The 17804-nt window shown below is 44.6% G+C and overlaps 1 protein-coding gene across 1 annotated transcript in view; it reads right to left on the bottom strand.

Moving 5' to 3' along the window:
* LOC101663178 (sphingosine-1-phosphate lyase 1) overlaps positions 1-17804 on the bottom strand; it is a gene marked incomplete at its 5' end in the record, with an annotated part of 65351 nt that overhangs the window by 24517 nt on the left and 23030 nt on the right. The window contains 4 exon segments of the mRNA XM_004701147.2: positions 401-529; positions 3569-3645; positions 8169-8316; positions 11444-11511. Of these exon segments, the coding sequence (XP_004701204.2) occupies positions 401-529; positions 3569-3645; positions 8169-8316; positions 11444-11511 (422 nt within the window).

Here is a 17804-nt window from a genome sequence, read left to right as displayed (position 1 = left end):
CAGGGAGGGAGGGGAAAAATGAGGACCTAATGCCGGGGGTTTAAGTGGAGAGAAAATGTTTTGAGAATGATGAGGGCAATGAATGCACAAATGCGCTTTACACAATTGATGTGTGTATGGATTGTGATAAGAGTTGTATGAGCCCCTAATAAAATAATTTTAAAAAATTTCAAGCAACTTTATGTGGATTTCAAATTTGTGAAAGAAATGTCAAGCAGAGTATACTCTAAAATGGTGACAGAGAATAATCCAAAATTACAAGAAGTATTTTAAAACTGTTATTGTTAATCTGTATTTTCCATAATAATCACTATGCTTTTATTATAAATTATTTGTAATAAATACCACAATTTTGAGCTTAACAAAACAAAACTACTGGACGCTACCTGCACATACTTACACTGCCACAGGAATTAGGTCCTCCATTGAAAAGGGAACAAGCAATCCTAACAATTTCTGCTTCAATCTTCCGGAGTCCAGGGAAGATATCTGGATGCAGTGGGTTACTCCATGCAAAATCTCCATAAGCCTACAAAAAAAACCAAGCATGTATTACATAAAATACCATACACTTCATAGGACAAAGAGCCATGCATTACACAACAATGTCTCGGTACTAAAAATAACACTAGGAATTGGAAAAAACGAGAAAGGTAAGTTCCCTGACCAAATACTATTGTAGTATGGTGCAGAATGGCCATGCAAATATGTTATTTCATAATGCAGGAAGGGAGAAAGTATGCATGTGGTTCAAAACACAGATGGGGACGGCAAAGAGAATCAATTTGAGTCTTAGCTTTGCCTATCAGTTGAGATGTGATGAAATGAGCACTTATATGTGGCCTTTTCCTTAGTTCTTTGGGAAAACAACTTGAGAGGATTTTCCCTAAGGCCTTTTACTTAGTGTTCTGCCCCAAAGAGTTTTGTAGGCCTTTTATCGAGGTGGATGGAAATATCCTGGCTAAACTGTAAACAACTTAAAGGTATAATATTTTTGTCTGGCCCTGGCCTGAAACCTGCGATGGACTGGTCTATTATACATACCTTGCAGGAATTGCCAATATGCTTAAGCAAATTAAATAACAACAGATCCTTTATGCACATGAAGTGACTATGGCCAACAAGAGAAGATAGGTCAGTTGTGGGCCTGGAAGGAGGGCCATTCCTTGACAATAACCAGCAGTTTGTGTACACACACACACACACACACACACACACACACATACACACACACGAGGTTCACAGACAAAAAGAGAAGAGGGAGAGGAAAGAGAGATGGTGAGGAGGCTCCTTAAAGAGCTGTGACTTGGGTCCAGGCCTGGGAACAAGGACAGTGAGAAGCCTAGAGAGGACCCTGAGGCAGACCAAGTGTCAACATGTCTGAGTCAGCAGTCGACAGGGAAACCTGCCACTGGGAATGCAGCTCAAAGGGCTGACAAACCTGCCACACTGGCTATGAGGCAGTTAGTAGTGTGGAGGCGAAAGGCAGGAAGTCCACCAGCAGAGAGGCCTGTCCCCAGGAAACTGGGTTCACCACGGGGGCCTGCAAGGCTGAGAGAAAGTCTGCTGGCTTGCTTGGCTGAGAGGAGGCAGGGGTGCTATTGAGAAGTGCTAGGGGAGCTGTCCAGGCTTGGCTGGCATGCTTCCTGACCCTGATCCCCAAACTGTACCCCATTCCATCGTAACCCCTAACTGGAAGGACAGTTCTTGAGTTCTGTGACAGAGCTTTGCAACAGATTGCTGACCCAAATGTAGGAGGGAGGGAAGAGAGTTGAAGGGGAGGGTTAGGGTTATTGTCAGAGAAGGAGTGCTATAGTCGCTTAGAAAAGGAAGAAAATTTTATTTAAAAGAAAATGGCACTTAACAATGATGAGAAATACAACCTTCCTCTAGTTCCTAAAGGTTTCCTCCCTGCTCCCACTACCATGACTCGAATTCTATCTTGCAAGACTGGCTAGACCAGAGGAGGTACACTGGTACAGATAGGAACTGAAAATACAGGGAATCCAGGACGGATGAGCCCTATAGGACCAGTGGTGTGAGTGGCAAAACAGGGAGGGTAAAGGGAGAATGGGTAGGAAAGAGGGAACCGATTACATGGAACTGTGTGTGACCTCCTCCCTGGGGGACAGACAACCGAAAAGTGGATGAAGGGAGACGTTGGACAGGGCAAGATATGACAAAATAACCATTTATAAACTATCAAGGGCTCATGTGGGAGGGGGGAGCGGGGAGGGAGGGGAAAAATGAGGACCTAATGTCGGGGGTTTAAATGGAGAGAAAATGTTTTGAGAAATGATGTACAAATACGCTTTACACAATTGATGCGTGTATGGATTGGGATAACAGTTGTATGAGCCCCTAATAAAATGTTTAAAAAAAAAGAAAAAGAAAATGGCACTTTTGCATGACCTTTTGGAAATACTCTCATCTTTGGTGACCTCTGCCCCCTACGAATTGATTTGCAGTGATGCGTACAAGTGTGTAACACAAAGCAGTCCCTGCAGGGCAGTGCCGCACCAGATTTGGGTACTTGGTGCTCACAAACAGCCTGAGTGCTCAGGAATTGTCAGCTGAGTGAATATGGAGAGAACAACAGGATTCATCCCTCAGAACCAGGAGGACATGGAAGAGGAAGAACAACAGAATCAGAGCGAGATGTGTTCAGTAAAGAGATAAGGCTGTATAGCCAGTGTTGATATATGGGTCTCGGAACATCAGGGACAGTTCTGCTCTGTCCTGTGGGGTCCTTAGAAGTTGAAATGGGCCTGATGGCAGTGAGAGGCTCTACAATGTACATAATGAGAAGTCCCCGCAAAGATTTGATGAATAGAGACTTCAGATCAGCAAAGCTATAATGCTTAGTAGCGTGTGAGCAGTTTCAGGTCTCAGAAACACCGGCCTTGAGATCATTTATATGACAAGAATAGAACTCAAAAGCAAGTTTGATTACCAAAAGAAGATGTGAAATGCAATACTAAAGTCAATAAAGGATGAAGCTATTTGAATGAGAAAGGAGACTATTGCTCCTCTAAGGCCATTGTCCTTGAAGTTCAGGTAGCACAGCAAATAAGGCTCACGTTTCTGGGCCATGCCTGTCCTTACCAAATAGGCTCTGCCTTACCAGAAACATCTCCGATGATGGCATTCCCTTCTCTAGGTACGGTGTCTAGGAAGCCTGCAAACATAAGCCAAACCCAAACCCAAACTCACTGCAATTGAGTCGATTCACAGAATTGCCCCTGTGGGTTTCTAAGATATAAATTGATATAGGAGTGGAATGCCTTTTCTCCCTCCCAAGGAACAACTAGTAGTTTTGAACTGCTGGCCCTGAGGTGAGCAGCCTGACATGGAATCTACTTTGTACAGGCTGACAATGTCTTTGACAACGTGACAGTCTGCCTGTTTGGGTGAAGAGAAAATTCCAAAGGTGTGTGGTTTTATTTCCACAACAACTTTCCTTAAGTCACTGTGTGCAGTTACAAAAGGGAGGGAAAGCAAGGAGGTCAGCTCAACCATCAGGGAGCACACATCCCAGTGGATGCAGCCATCACGTGGTGGGGCTTACCTTAACGAGGAGCTCTGTGAGCTTCTCCTCCCCATTGTACACAGCTCCCGAGGCGCGCCCTTCTTGCCAGTAGACATCTGCGGAGTAAGGTAAGGCCACTAGGTCAGTACACAGGGACCTTTGGGAAGACTCTTAGGGTCAGTTTGATACAGTCAGGAATAACTCCAGGGTACAGAAGAACAATGACCACGATTGAATGGGATTCCAAGGACACTCATGTTAAATCAGGAAAGAAAAGATTGTCCATAAATTGCTATCAATGCAAAATAAAGTATAATCTTCACTTATTCCAATTACTGCTGAGAAAGTCATTGAGAGCCCTTAGGCACAATAAAGACAGTTCAGTACAAGGCTATCCTCATCCATTGCCTTTGAAAAGCAGAAGCATTTTCTTGGTCCAGGCTACTGTTCTGTCGTCTAGCCCTAGTCTTCTCCCTCCTCTCCCTTCCTATCCAGTTGTTGGGAGGTGGGGCAGCTGTTAAAACAGTTGGCAGAGGAAATAACCAAAAAGACTCACTGCCACTGAGTCAATTCTGACTCATAGCGACCCTATTGGACAGCGTAAAATTGCCCCTGCGGGTTTCCAAGACTAACTCTTACCTCTTAAGGGGAGTACAAAGTGACATCTTTCTACTGACCTTGCGGTGAGCAGGGTGAGAGCCAGGGAATGGAGTGCAAGTCTAGACAAACTATGATGAGAGGGGACCATCCAGCACCTGGACCCGGGATCTACCCGCAGCCCAGCCGGACCTCATGCCACTGCCAGTGGCTTCTAGCATCAAGGGAGTCCTTGGTGGGACAAACAGTTTTAAGCTCTTGCCTTCTGGCTGAACGGTTGGCAGTCTGAACCCACCCAGAGGTGCTGAGGAAGGTCTGGCAACCAAGTTACCCCACGGAGCCCAGACTGCTCCACACGTGTGAAGTCACAGCGGTCACTATCAGCCCCACCACAACTGGCTGCTTGATTCTATCTTGTTCTGTGCTCTAGCTTACCGCACGATAGGCTACTACCCTGCAGATCAGGGGCACGGTCAACGCTGGATAAAGCTCAGAGCCACAGTTCCCAGAGGAACACAGCCGGAGGCCAGAAGTGTCACTTCCTGCCCACGGCGCTCCCCTCCTGACTTTCTACTTCAGATCCACAAACCTAGTGATGCGGGGGCCTTGGGGCCTTCTGCTGCCACCAGGCCAAACCCTGTGGAAAGCGGGTAACTGGGAGGCTGGTACAGAAACACACCGTCATGGAGTGCACTGCTTAACATGCCTCTTCCATCCAAGTCTCTGCAATTCCCACCGGCGACTGGGCGGCACTGTGCAAACAGGGCAAGTGCCACACCACTGGAGGGGACTGGTCAGCTGTGGTATCACCACCCCTCTCTGGCTGTGAGGATGAGCTACCTGTGAGCAGAAGCAGACAGACAAATCCCTAGACCCCTGGAAAGGGAGCACATTTGAGAGCTCCGTCTGAGCTGGCGGAGCCCAAGGACAGGGCACCAGAGGCTGAGACAAGGAGACCCTGAGACGGAACAGAGGGACAACTCCAAAACTAGGAGACGGTGAGGTAGAGCAGTGGGCTGGCTTGCTGGCCCACAAGACAGAGGCCACGGACTACACGGCTGAGAGCTGAGGATCAAAGAGAGACCTGGCTGTGGGCCAAGAAGAGGTGTTGCTATGGTAAAAAAAAAAATAGATGTAATGTTTTCTGGTCCCGGCTTGTGGTAACTTGTTAATTCTGCTAATATCCCCCCTTAATTGTAAGTGTTATCTGTGAGTTCTGTGTGGGCATTGCAATGAATTCTGGAACTCAGCACAGGAGTGCTGTAGGCAGAAGAGCTGGTGTCAGAAGAGGGTACAGAAGGTTGGAGGGGAGCGGCCTTCTAACCCCTGCCTCACGGCAATAGGGAAGCCAAAGGAGGGCAGATAGGGCCACCCTGTGCCACTGACTGCACACACTGACTGGGAACTGCCCTGGGCCAGAGACTGCACCAAGGCCTCCTCTCTCTGGCAGGATGACAGCTGTTTGGACAACAAATCCCTGACCTACACCTCAATCTAGCAAGCACTGGCAGGCTGTGAGCTGGCTCTAACACTCCCCAGGGGACACTGCTCAGGAGAAAACCCATCTTCAACCAGGGGTGCCACCAGTCTTTTACAAACAGGAAGAGCCCTCTGCTGTTGGGCTAATTCCACTCAAGAGGAACTTGATGGGCGGAATAGAACTGCCCTTACCCGGTTTCCAAGGCTCTCAATCTTTATGGAAGCAGACTGCTTCATCATTCTCCTGGGAGCAGCCCGGGGCTTCTAACCACAGACCTGCCATTGAACAGCCCAGTGCTATCTTTGAGGGAGAAGCAGGAAGACAGATGACTGGAGCCCTGGAATCCCTGGGGAGCATACTGAGATCTGTCTGGGCTGGCAAGACCAATGCTCAACTCACAGCACCAACAAGTTTCCAAGAGACTTGGTCCATGATTTCATTTCTTGTCCTTTTGTTAGTATTACAGAGTATGGCAATGGCCATGTCTTAAAGGTTGGAGGGAAGGGAACATTGGGGCAGCAACCAGCCCTCACAATCATAGGGCCTTTCAATACACAGGCCTTGGAGGCCACCCCCAGCTTTACACCATGAGTATGGACACTCTAGACTCTATCTAATTCTGTACCACCCAAAACACACCAACTAGGAATTGAAAATGTATTTGTCGAAATGCAATGTGGTAACCCTGACTGGACCATGGAACCAAAACCACACTCACTGCTATTGAGCCTGTGTTATGCACAGAGTGGAACTGCTCTTGTGGATTTCCAAGGCTGTTCATCTCTAAGAGCAGGCAGCCTCATCTTTCTCCCAGGGAGCAGCTGTTGAGTTTGAGCTGCTGATTTTGCGGTGCCTAACTGGTAATCTACCATGCTAAGACCCTAGAGTAGAAAAATCAATACTAGTGATTGGAACTCTGGGGAGTCTTTGTAAGTTTATATGACTTTGTAAGAGATTCTGTAGTTTGTAATATTGTACCAATAGCAATCTCTTAGTTTCCACACATGTGAAATGTGCCAGTGTTCTATGGACAGTTTCAATAACTTCAAGGGAAAATAAAATCAAAAGATAGTAGAATTGTTTTTTAAGATTTAAAGACAAACTTTTGAAGTCTTTTCATATAAAGATGTTAAAATAAGGAGAAATTGTGTGAAGAGTCTTTGAGAACTCTGTACCATCTTTGCAATTCTCTGTACATCTAAAATGATCTCACTATAGAATGCTTATTTTAATTATTTTAAGTATGATCTTAAATGAATTAACACAAGTGTTTGTGTAAAAATCTTAATACAATTTATTGAGCACTTACTGGATACAACACATTTACACATAGGATTTCACTTAGCCCTTATAATATCCTTTAAGTATTATTATTGTTGTTTCTAATACAGAGACTTAGAAACTGAGACATACAGAAGTTACATAACTCATCCAAGGTCATATTTAAGTGGTAGAACCAGGAAGTCAATCTAGGCTAATATAATGGGCTGTACATTTAATCACTGAGCTATTTGGTCTGTTTACCTTTGGCATATATGCATACTCATAACCTTAATAAATTTCTGGTATGAGGATGTCAAAAAGTATTGCTACTGCAGGCTCTACTTCATACACGCTTGCCTTCATTCCACACAAAATGGATTGAAATCAGTCTCTGTAGTCATTAGATGACTGCATAGAAGTTCTCTCTGTAAAATGCTTGGTTTAGTTTCATTAGGGAGCCTTTACAAAAAAGTTCCAATCCCAACAGTGGCTTGCCAGGGGAACTGCTGACTCATTACATTCAAAGCAGAGAGGTTGGCTCAGAAGGTAATGGTGAGTGTTCCATGGGGTTCCTACGCAATGAGCAAAGGGGTCCCTGGTAGTGGAGAGGGCTACTCACTGAGGCGCTAACCACAAGGTGAGCACTTCGAACTCACCAGTTCCCCTAGTGGGGGAAGATGAGGCTGCTTGCTCCTGTCAAGATGTCTCAAAACCCATAGGGGGACGGACAGTTGAGATGGATTCAGTGGCAGTGGGAGTTTCCAGTGGTGAGCATGGGGAAGGCTGGGAGCTTCCTTCAGATGTGACTCAAGGACACCTAACCACGGCACCATCTTCACAAAATGTCTCTAAGGATAAGGATGATCATGAGGGGCTCACTCGGAGGTTTTACTGCATTGGTAGTAAAAGGACCAGGAAAGCTTCTCCCAGGAATTTTTTCCCTCATCCTAACTATGTGCTTGCTCATTCGCGAAGGGTAGCAAACGTTGTCCTAGCGGAGTTTTGTTAGAAAGCCTTAGCCCATCCACCCTTCAGCCCCGACCTTGTCCCTTCTGACTTCTTTTGCTTTGAGATCTCAGAGAACACTGCAAAGGAGCACAACCTGAGGCCCTTGAGGAGGCCGAGCTGTGAGAGGGATGCTGGGAAAACGGTCTTCCACAGGCTCCTTCAGGGCAGGGCTGGGGAGATGGAGTCACCACCCTCAGAAGGGGACAGCCATCGTGAACCGAGGCAAGTGTTAACAGCTGACACGGCAACGGGGGTAAGGGCCCAAAGAGCCCACACACGGCGAGCACCTACCCATCGCGCTGTACTCCTTGAGCTGCTCCAGCACGGCGGCCGCACTCAGACCCTGGGCCGGCAGGGCTCTCACATACTCCTTGTCCACTTTCAGGAAGGACATGTTCTTATTAATATCACTCTTGACTTTGTTCAGTTTCTCTTGGATCTACAAAGGCAAGAAAAGGCTAGGAAGGAGCCGGGAGGGCAGAGGATGGTGAGGAGAAGAGCCAGTATGATACCCAGCAAGGACTCAATGGGCCTGAGGAGCCAGAGCTAGGAGAGCATCTTCTTCTTAGACAGCTGTGGTGCTAGGCTGGCTGTTCACTGTGTGCTGACATGTGCAATGACAGCCCCTCACAAATCTGAAAAGCCAACTTCTTCCTCAGAGGTCGAAGAGGCACTCCCCTCCCTCATATGCCTTTCCTCCCCCATGCTGACATCGGCACTGGGACACTGGGCGTGGTTTTGCTGAAGGCAGGCCTTCTGGAGGGCAGTGTTTGGACCCTGCTCTTGCCCTGGCAGCAGCTATAGAAATGGAAGGAGAGCCATCAATGGTACCAGCGAACAGGCCGAGCTACAGCATCCTGTGCAAGTGATGAGGAGCTCCTTCGATACCAGGAACTTGGGGACCCGACACAACTCCCCACGTTCGGAGTAAGAATAACCAGGACTGCATGACATCACAAGCTGTTCACCACCTCTAATGTCTGACCGTCAAATGCGTAGAGGAACTAGGCCCTTTCTGCTTTGGCATATATCCGTTAGCGTTACTCATTTAACATCCTCCTAGCCATAGCTTCAGAGGCATTTTCTTTCATTCACTCACTCACCTCAGCAGGACAGAAGCTTAGGCTGCTGGTACATGCCCTGCCCAGCCACCCACAAGTAGACGCCTGTGGGAAGTATTGGGCTACAGCTTCCCTGCTCTGTCCCTCGGGGCTTCCAATCCCAGCCAGGCTCTCCTCAGGACTGCTGGGAGAGCTCCAGGCGCTAACAGAGCCAGAGCAGCTTGCTCAAAGGTTACTTAGATTAGTGTGTATCCAGTATATACAAACATGCATACTACACATACTACGGTGTTTGCACAACGTCCAAAAGAGTCTAAATCACATAACTTCATATTATCACCAAATGCATAGCGGACACTGACACATACCCATATGTGTCACGCAGATTCTCATAAAGCTGATTGTCAACAAGGAGGACGGAAAGGAAATGCCAAGTAATGAAAAGCACTGAGGAGGAAAACCGCTAGGGCAGGGTAAGGGGGTAGAAGGACAGGGGCTGCTCTTTGTGATCAAAGACTTGCAGGGTAGGTTTGGAGTTCGCCTTACATGTAATAGTTTACACCTATTACAGTGATTGTTCTCAGCAATATGTTGACAAATGTTTGATGTACAAGACCTCATTCTAAACTAGTTCAATGGTCTCAGTGCCCACCCTGGATGATTATAATACAGACAGATCTGGCCCTCAGGGAAATCTGCACAGCGTGGATATGCCAGGGGCATATTTGTAAAGTTGTGAATAAAGGATGGGTGGGTATAAATGGCATGGCATTACAATAACATGAAACATACAAAAATGATAATGAGCTATATTAGAGAGCGCAGCACTACACATCTCCACTCCAATCCTGGCCCAATAGTCTCAACCACACTACCCAATTCTAGCTTCCTAATAGAACTGATTTCAAAGTGAAATCCTTAATTTGTCTATTAATGTCCATCTTTCCTACTAAAACATATGTACCACACCAGGAAGAACTTGGTGGTGCCAGCATCCAGAGAGTACCTGGTAGTAAACGGGCACTCAGTAATTGTGCCGAATAAATGAGTGTGAGTGGATAAGAGAAACACACACACACCACTAAATGACTCAGAATCTGCTTCTGAGAAATGAAAGGTGATTACATAGCCCATTGGGCCCCTCTAATCCTGGTACTTTACACATTTAAGAATGGGTTCTGGAACCCAAGCATTCATTTGCCTCAAACACTGGATGTTCCTAAATTATTACTGAGGTGGGTAAGGAGAGAAACATGAGAAATCTTATATCTTTTGCGGTACGGTCAATCCTCTGTAAGACCTTCTATGACCCCGGACTCCCTCAGACTAATGGGAATTTATTTCTAGGACTTAAAATGACTCGGGATGTAAATACAAGGGGACTTTAAATTGTGTTAAAAATTACGCTCTCATTCTATTCCATTTTCTAGTCCATATTTTGAAAGCTTCTTGAAGAAGCCTACTCATTCTCATTCCCATTCTCTACTCGAGTTATTATTTCTACTTCTCTCTCCAGAAAACCAGCCTGGCAGCATGTGTTTGGGGAAGATAGCACAACGGTCTGCCTGCATGGGTTTGAGTGTGGCCAGGAAAGGGAACCGGGATTCTCACTGAGAGCTAGCCCTTAGGCCGGGACAAAAAGAGTCCAGAGAGGATAGAGGAAAGTCCAGTGGGCAGGCAGGCTTCATGTGCCAGAGGCACACCCTGTTGATCTTCATCTGCCATAAGGACAAAGACAACAGGGTACAAAGGTGGATATCTTACCGCCAAGTGAAGGGGGAGGGTGGAGGGGACCTAGTGCAGGAACACACCACAGAAAGGTACAAAGATCAAGAGACTCACCTGTTATCTCCCTGAAAGGCTGCACCTGGGATCAGCAAACTATGGCCAGGTGGCAAATCTGGTCTTTTTACAGAAAAGTTCAGCACAACATAGCCAGCTCCATCCTTGCCCAGCTGTCCTAAGGGTGCTTTCTTCCCACACAGGCCGAAGCAGCTATGCCAGAGCCTACTGCCGGCAAAGCCTAAAATGTTCCTTATCCAAGCTTTCCGAAGAACCTGTACAGCCGTGAATCGCATTAGCACTCAATCCCCAGATAAACATCAAAATCCAATCCAGCCAAGATGCAGTCCAAGGCATCGGCCCCGTCTGTCAGGTCTCCTGTATTCACATGTTCAATCTGCCTCAAGCTTCTCTCGTCTCGCTGTGGCCCAAACAGATTTGTTGTAAAAACAGTTGAAGTCAGACTGTCTCTACCTTGACAGTGCTGACGTGTGGGCCAGGTCATTCTATGGTGGTGGCTCTCCTGCTCATCCAAGATGCTGACAGCCTCCCTGGCCAACATCCAACCCCATGTGTGACAACCCAACGTGCCTCCAAACACTGCCAAGCATTCCCTGGAGATGGGGACAAAGTCTCCCCGAGAATACTTGGAGAAATAAGTAGAAGAAAGAAAGTACCATCATTAAGGGGAAAAAATAGAAATTCTACAAAGATTCCACTCACCTTGCGGCCGACAAAAGGCATCTTCCTGGCCAGCTTAAAACATTTCTTTTTAAACCTTGACCATAAACCTAATAGAAACAAATGGTTCTATTAGGCAAATAAATGTTCATGGAATAAGCAGCTCATCATAATATGCAAACTATGCAGTATGACACCCACAACCTCGACTTGTCTTCAGAATACCTGAGGAAAGATCTCCTCTTCTCAAAATGTTTGCTTTCAACAATCTTCACAGGTACAGTTCAGTGACATTAAGTATGTCCTTCATAGTGCTCAACCATCACCATTAACCAGCGTTTCTTGACTCTTTTGATCACCTTAACAGAACCTCAGTGCCCTCTACACATCGTGTCTTCCTTTGCCTTCCCTCCCACTGACCTCGGAGAGCCACTTAGAAGTGTTGCTTTCTATGTATTTGCCTAATCTGCAAATTGCTTTCCTATTTCATGAAATCTTTAAAATGTTTGAATAAATACTACATAGTTCAAAAATACATCAATGGACACATACACTGAAAGTGAGACATTTCTCCATCTCTCATCTACCCCCACCTCTGAAGCCAACCCCACCGAGCATTGTGGGGTGCTGCTAAGTCAGAACAACTCATAGCAACCCCGTGCACACGCACAAGCACACACACACGACTCTGTCTTAGGTCTACTAATTTTGCTGAGGGTCAGTCATGCATTTTCTCTGACCCTCTACCAAGGATGATGTCCACCTCCAGGGACTGATCGCTCCTGATCACATATCCAAAGTAAGTGACACAAAGTCTTGACATCTACCATCCTGATGTCCTTTATCCAAGAGAGACTCTTCATTCTTTTGGCAGTCCGTGGCATACTCAATGTTCTTCACCCTCCCATTATTCCAAGGCATCCATTAAGCAATGGAAAGTGTCATGGCTTGGGTCAGGCAAACTTACGCCATCAAAGTGGCATTTTTCTTTTCTAAGATCTTAGAGAAGCTCATTGCAGACTTTTGCCCCATGAAATGCATTCTTTGGTTTCTTTGTTTCTTTTTAGTTTTTTTTTCATTGGTGTATAATTCACGTACCATATCATTCATTGGTTTAAATATATTAACAGGACTTGTGCAACATTCTTTGATTTCTTGACTGCTCAGAAACCTGAAGGGGCAGTTCCACTCTGTCCTATGAGGTCGTTATGAGTCAGAATCACCCTAATGGCCGTGGATTTGGTTCATCCCATGGGTGTTGGTGACACTTTCAAATAAAATGAAACCCTGGTAACTTCACTATTTATCATGATGTTGCTTATTGGCTCATTGTATTGATTGTGTTTCATGTTGAGGTATAGTCTATACTGAAGGCTGTAGTCTTTCACCTTCATTAATAACTACCTGAAGTCCACTTCATTTACTTAAGGTTGGGCACCTGCACATCAGAGAGTCTTAGGAGTCTTCTTCCAATCCTGATGCCACATTCTTCTTTACATGTCCAGCTTCTGGGACTGATTGCCCAGAGTACACACTGAGTACATACAGTCAAAGGATACAACTTCGGCATGCAACTTTTCTGGTATTAAGATCACAGAGCATTCCCTTGTTCTGTGCTAATAGATTAAAAAATTGGCAAATCTAACAAAGTAATGGAATGAGATGATATAAATAACATATTGAAGAAATAAAATGGGAAACATCACAGCAGAAGCTGAAGAAATAACAATAGTGACAGAAAACTATTAAGAACTATACTGACAAATGTGAAAACCTAGAATAAACAAACATATTTCCAAAAGCATACGAACGTCTCCAAACTATCACATAATGAGGTAGAAACATTGAACAGATCCATAGCAAAGGAAGAAATTGAACAGGGCATGAAAAATTCCCATCAACAAAAACAAAAAAAGACTGAGCCCACATAGCTTCACTGGCAAATTCTACCAAACATTCACAGGAGTTCTCACCAAATCTATACAAACATTTCTAGAATGTAGTAAAACATGGAATGTTCCCTAATACATTTATGAAGCAAGCACAATCACACCAAAAATCAGGCAAAACATTACTAAAATAGCAATCTACAAGTCAATATCGTTCATGAACTCAAACACAAAAGTTACCAGCAAAAGTCAAGCAAATAAAACCCAACAACATACTCAAAAAGCTACATATCATGACCAAGTAGGAGCAACACCAGGTATCCAAGGATAGTTCAACATTAGTAAAATAATCACTATAACCCACCACAGAAATAAAAAAGATCACATGATCCTATCAGAAAAGACATTTTAGAAAATCCAGTAGCCATTTCTGATAAAAATTCTGAACAAAATAGAAAGGGAATATCTCAACATAGCTAAATGTTTATGTATAAAACTGATGGTCCACATTAGTCTCAACAAAGGGAGACTGAAATCATGTGTCTTGTGAATGAGATCCAAACAAGGATGCCCTTTGACTCCACTCCTATTCAATATTGTACTGGAAGCCTTAACAAGAGCCAGACGGCAAGAAGGCAAAATAAATGGCATTCAAGTGGCAACGAACTAACTCTCCATATAGAAAATTCCAAAGAGTCAGCAAGAAAACTACAGGAACTACCTGCAGAGTCAGCAAAGTGGTAAGTTCAAGATCAATTTGAAAAACAGTCAGATTTCTTTACACTCACACAGAGAACTCTGACATGGAAATACCATCTACAATAAGCACCCCACATGAAATACTTACTAATAAATCTAACCAGAGAAACGAAGACCTGCGCACAAAAAGTAACAATGAAAGAACATAGCAGACTCATGAATAGGAAGATTGTTAAAGTCAATGTCAATACGACCTGAATCAGTTTATATATGTAATGCAGTCCTGATCTAGAATCCATCATCGTTCTTTAACGAAAGAGAAAAATGAATCACCAACTTTATGCGGAAAGGAGAGAGAACCAGATAAACAAAGCACCATTAACAAAGACCAAAGTAGAAGGCATTCACACTTCCCCATCTCAAATCCTACTACCCAGCCACGGTAGTCAAAATAGCCTGGTACTGGTAAACAACAGAGATATAGACTGATGGTACAGAATTCAGAACCCAGAAGTAGATCTTTGATAAAAGACTGAAACTCATTAAATGAGGAAGAGACAGTCTCCTTAACAAATGGTGCTGACAAAACTGAAAAGCCAATTATAGAAAAAGGAAACAGGGCCTGTTAGGTAGCTGGCATAGGGCCTGGGGTGCTCATTACGCATGATCAAAGGTTCCAGCTTCCAGCCAGGAAGGGGTGGTAGGTGGGCATTACGCCTAGGCTGGCCCATTTGAATTCAATTCAGACAATGGGGTTGACCAGTATAGTAAACCATGCCTCCCAGGGGAGGACTTGAAAAGGCAGCATCCAGAGCCCACCAAGTGACTTTTTCATCTTGAGAGCAACTTCTCGGCAGGCTGCCTGGGGGTGAAGGGCCCTGGCGCTGCAGTGCCTATGTAAACCTGAAACTTCTCCTATCTTTCATAAAACACACTTGGATCACGAACCAGACTTCGGCATGAATTCTTTCTCGTGCGAAGCCAAGGACCGAAATATATCTATCCCACGAGAGAGATCTAACAGACCCACATCTCACACCATATTAAAAATGAACACAAGGTAGACCAAAGGCTTCAAAGTGAAACCTAAAAAGAAAGACATCACAGAAAAATTGCAACAAGCTTACAGGTCCTGAGGCATGGCAAAATATATTATCAACCATAACTTAAAATGCACAAAGAGCAGAAGACACACTAGATGAGAGGGATCACCTAAAAATTAAGACACATAGGCACATCAAAAGAATTCAGCAAAAGAAGAAAAGTAGAAAACACAGCCTGGGGGGAAAATTGGCAATGACGTATCAAACAAGGAATGAGTCTACAAAATATATAGAAACTTCAGCACTTCAACAAAAGAAAGACCAACAGTCCAATTAAGAAATGGGCAGAAGGTATTAACGGACACTTCAGTAAAGAAGACATTCAAGCAGTCAGCAAGCACATGAGAATATGCTCGCAATAATTAGTCATTCAAGAGATCCAACAAAAGAGAGCAATAAGAGATATCCTCCCAGCCCTGTATCCGTAACAAACAAGAGGAACAACCAATGCTGTTGAGGGGTCGAGAGACTGGAACCCTCATACATTTTTGGTGGGACTGTAAAATGGTACAATTAGAGTGGAAAAGAGCATGCACTTCCTTAGAAAGCTGCAAATACATATACCACATAATCCAGCAATCCTACTACCTCTCTATCTTTGAGAAGCAAGAGCTGTGACACGAGTAGACAAATGCACAGCCATGTTCATGGCAGCAATATTCACACTAGCAAAACGATGTAAATAACCTGAACGCCCATGACGAGAACAGATGAACACAGTATGATGGCGAACACACAATGGAATAGAACACAATGTTAAGAGTCCAACAAGCAATCTGGGGAGACACCTCAGAACATGGATGAACCTGGAGGACATTACGCTGAGTGAAATAAAAGACTCACAAAGGACAATACTGTATGAGACCACTCTTACAGAAAGTCAACAGAAGGGTTATCCACACCTACAAACATTGTCGCCAAGGTGGGAGAAGCACTGGAGGGCAAGATCAATGACTAGCGAGTAGACAGTGCTCCCTGTGTGAAGGAGAAAGCAGAATCAGCTAAGAGGAAGGTCAGTAAAAAATGATGATGACCGAGGAAGACACTGGGAGGAGTACAACACGCAGGTAAGAAGTGGGATATATGTCATTACATTGTGGAGACTGCAGTCAACGACATGAAACAAAATGAGTACAAAGTGTCGAGTGGAAAACAGATGTTCTCTGTAAACTTTCACCCAACTCACAAAATGCCGGAAGGAAGGAAGGAAGGAAGGAAGGAAGGAAGGAAGGAAGGAAGGAAGGAAGGAAAGCTTGATGGTCCACTGATGAAAAGTCAACTCTTGAAAGCCCGATGGCACACAGCTTTTCCCTGACACACGTGGGCTTACCACGAGGGACAGCTGACTCAATGACAATTGGCAATGGCTTTGCATCTGCACTAGTCTTTGTTTCCAGTGTGTCTGTGTCTTTCCACGCCTAGCACTGGAGCACACACGAGAATGTCTGGGACACAACCAGGACACTAAGACACACTGTATGCACAGCTGCAGAGATCTTTCTGTATGCAAAGTACTGTGGTCTCTGCTCACGTCTGTAATTTCCTATATCACTCAAGATTCATCCTAGATAAATTTTAAGTAGTACAAAACGGCCCGCCAACTGAATATAGCCTAATGTTAAATAGTTAAGGTGCTAGTTATTAGAACATTCCCAACAACGTTTCAGTTGACGAAATTAAAAACCACTTCCTTATTTAGCAGATAAAGTAATTAAGTAATGAGACAGAAATCAGTCCAAACATCTGCAAATGGTAAGTACTCTGACCAGGTGGAGGAGAAAGAATAGATTAATTTTATGGAAGCTTCAAGATAAAATGATGCAGGGCAAAAAGAAGGGATTGAAGGATCAAAGATGGAAGAAATTAAATTTGATAAGATAGTGTAGTCATGGGTTGAACATAAGTTATCTCAAACATGTAATTCCCAAAGGAACAGAGAGTAAGCTCTTTAGAAATGTCTAAGGTAACACATCGAAAATACCAGTATGAAGCACAGTACATGCCTCTTTACAGCTGACAAATTCCTGCCACATGAATTACGCCAGAATCCTCATAGAAGCCCTGTGACGGGGACAGGCAGGCATTGCTATAGCCATTGTGCTGTGAAGAAGTAGGCTAAGTGAATTTAGGAGTGTTGCACAAGATGACACGCTGGACGCCAGGTTTGTTTACTACTTCCACTCACGACAGAAGACTGATTTCCGTTGATGCACTGTGGTCGATCCAAGGAAAAACCACCATTAAGAACAGTATCAGCTGATAAGCATGGAGCAGCATTACGGAAGAGATAACCACTCAGAGAGCAGCCAAGCCCTGCCCAGACCACTCTGCCTGCCCGTCCTCTTGATACTCGTTCAGTTTTTAACTGCCACGCCCTCCGACCTTGCTACAGAATTCTCTCCCTACTCTCCCTTTCAGGAGGAGATTTAGAGATTGAAGATCAGCAAAGTTTATCACTAGTCCAAACTTCAGTCATCTTTTGAGCAATATAGTAGCAATAACTCGATTGTGAAGCAATATTAGAATACTTTTACAGTAGGAAAGCCCTAGAGCAATAGGGGGGAAAAGGCAATTCTCTCAAACCAGTCCACAATCTCTAGAAGGCAAACATTCTGATTGTGCTAAATTCTAGTCAGAACTTACAAAATTAAAAAGTGTGCTGTAGAAGTATGTGAAATTGCCAAGATTATACATCTCTGAGCTACAAAAACT

This window comes from Echinops telfairi, unplaced genomic scaffold (genome assembly GCF_000313985.2).
Source record: "Echinops telfairi isolate 266 unplaced genomic scaffold, ASM31398v2 ScPeMD7_70;HRSCAF=299, whole genome shotgun sequence".
Lineage (NCBI taxonomy): Eukaryota > Metazoa > Chordata > Mammalia > Afrosoricida > Tenrecidae > Echinops > Echinops telfairi.
Note: the sequence above shows the minus strand (reverse complement) of the source record. Positions and strands in the feature narration are given on the sequence as shown.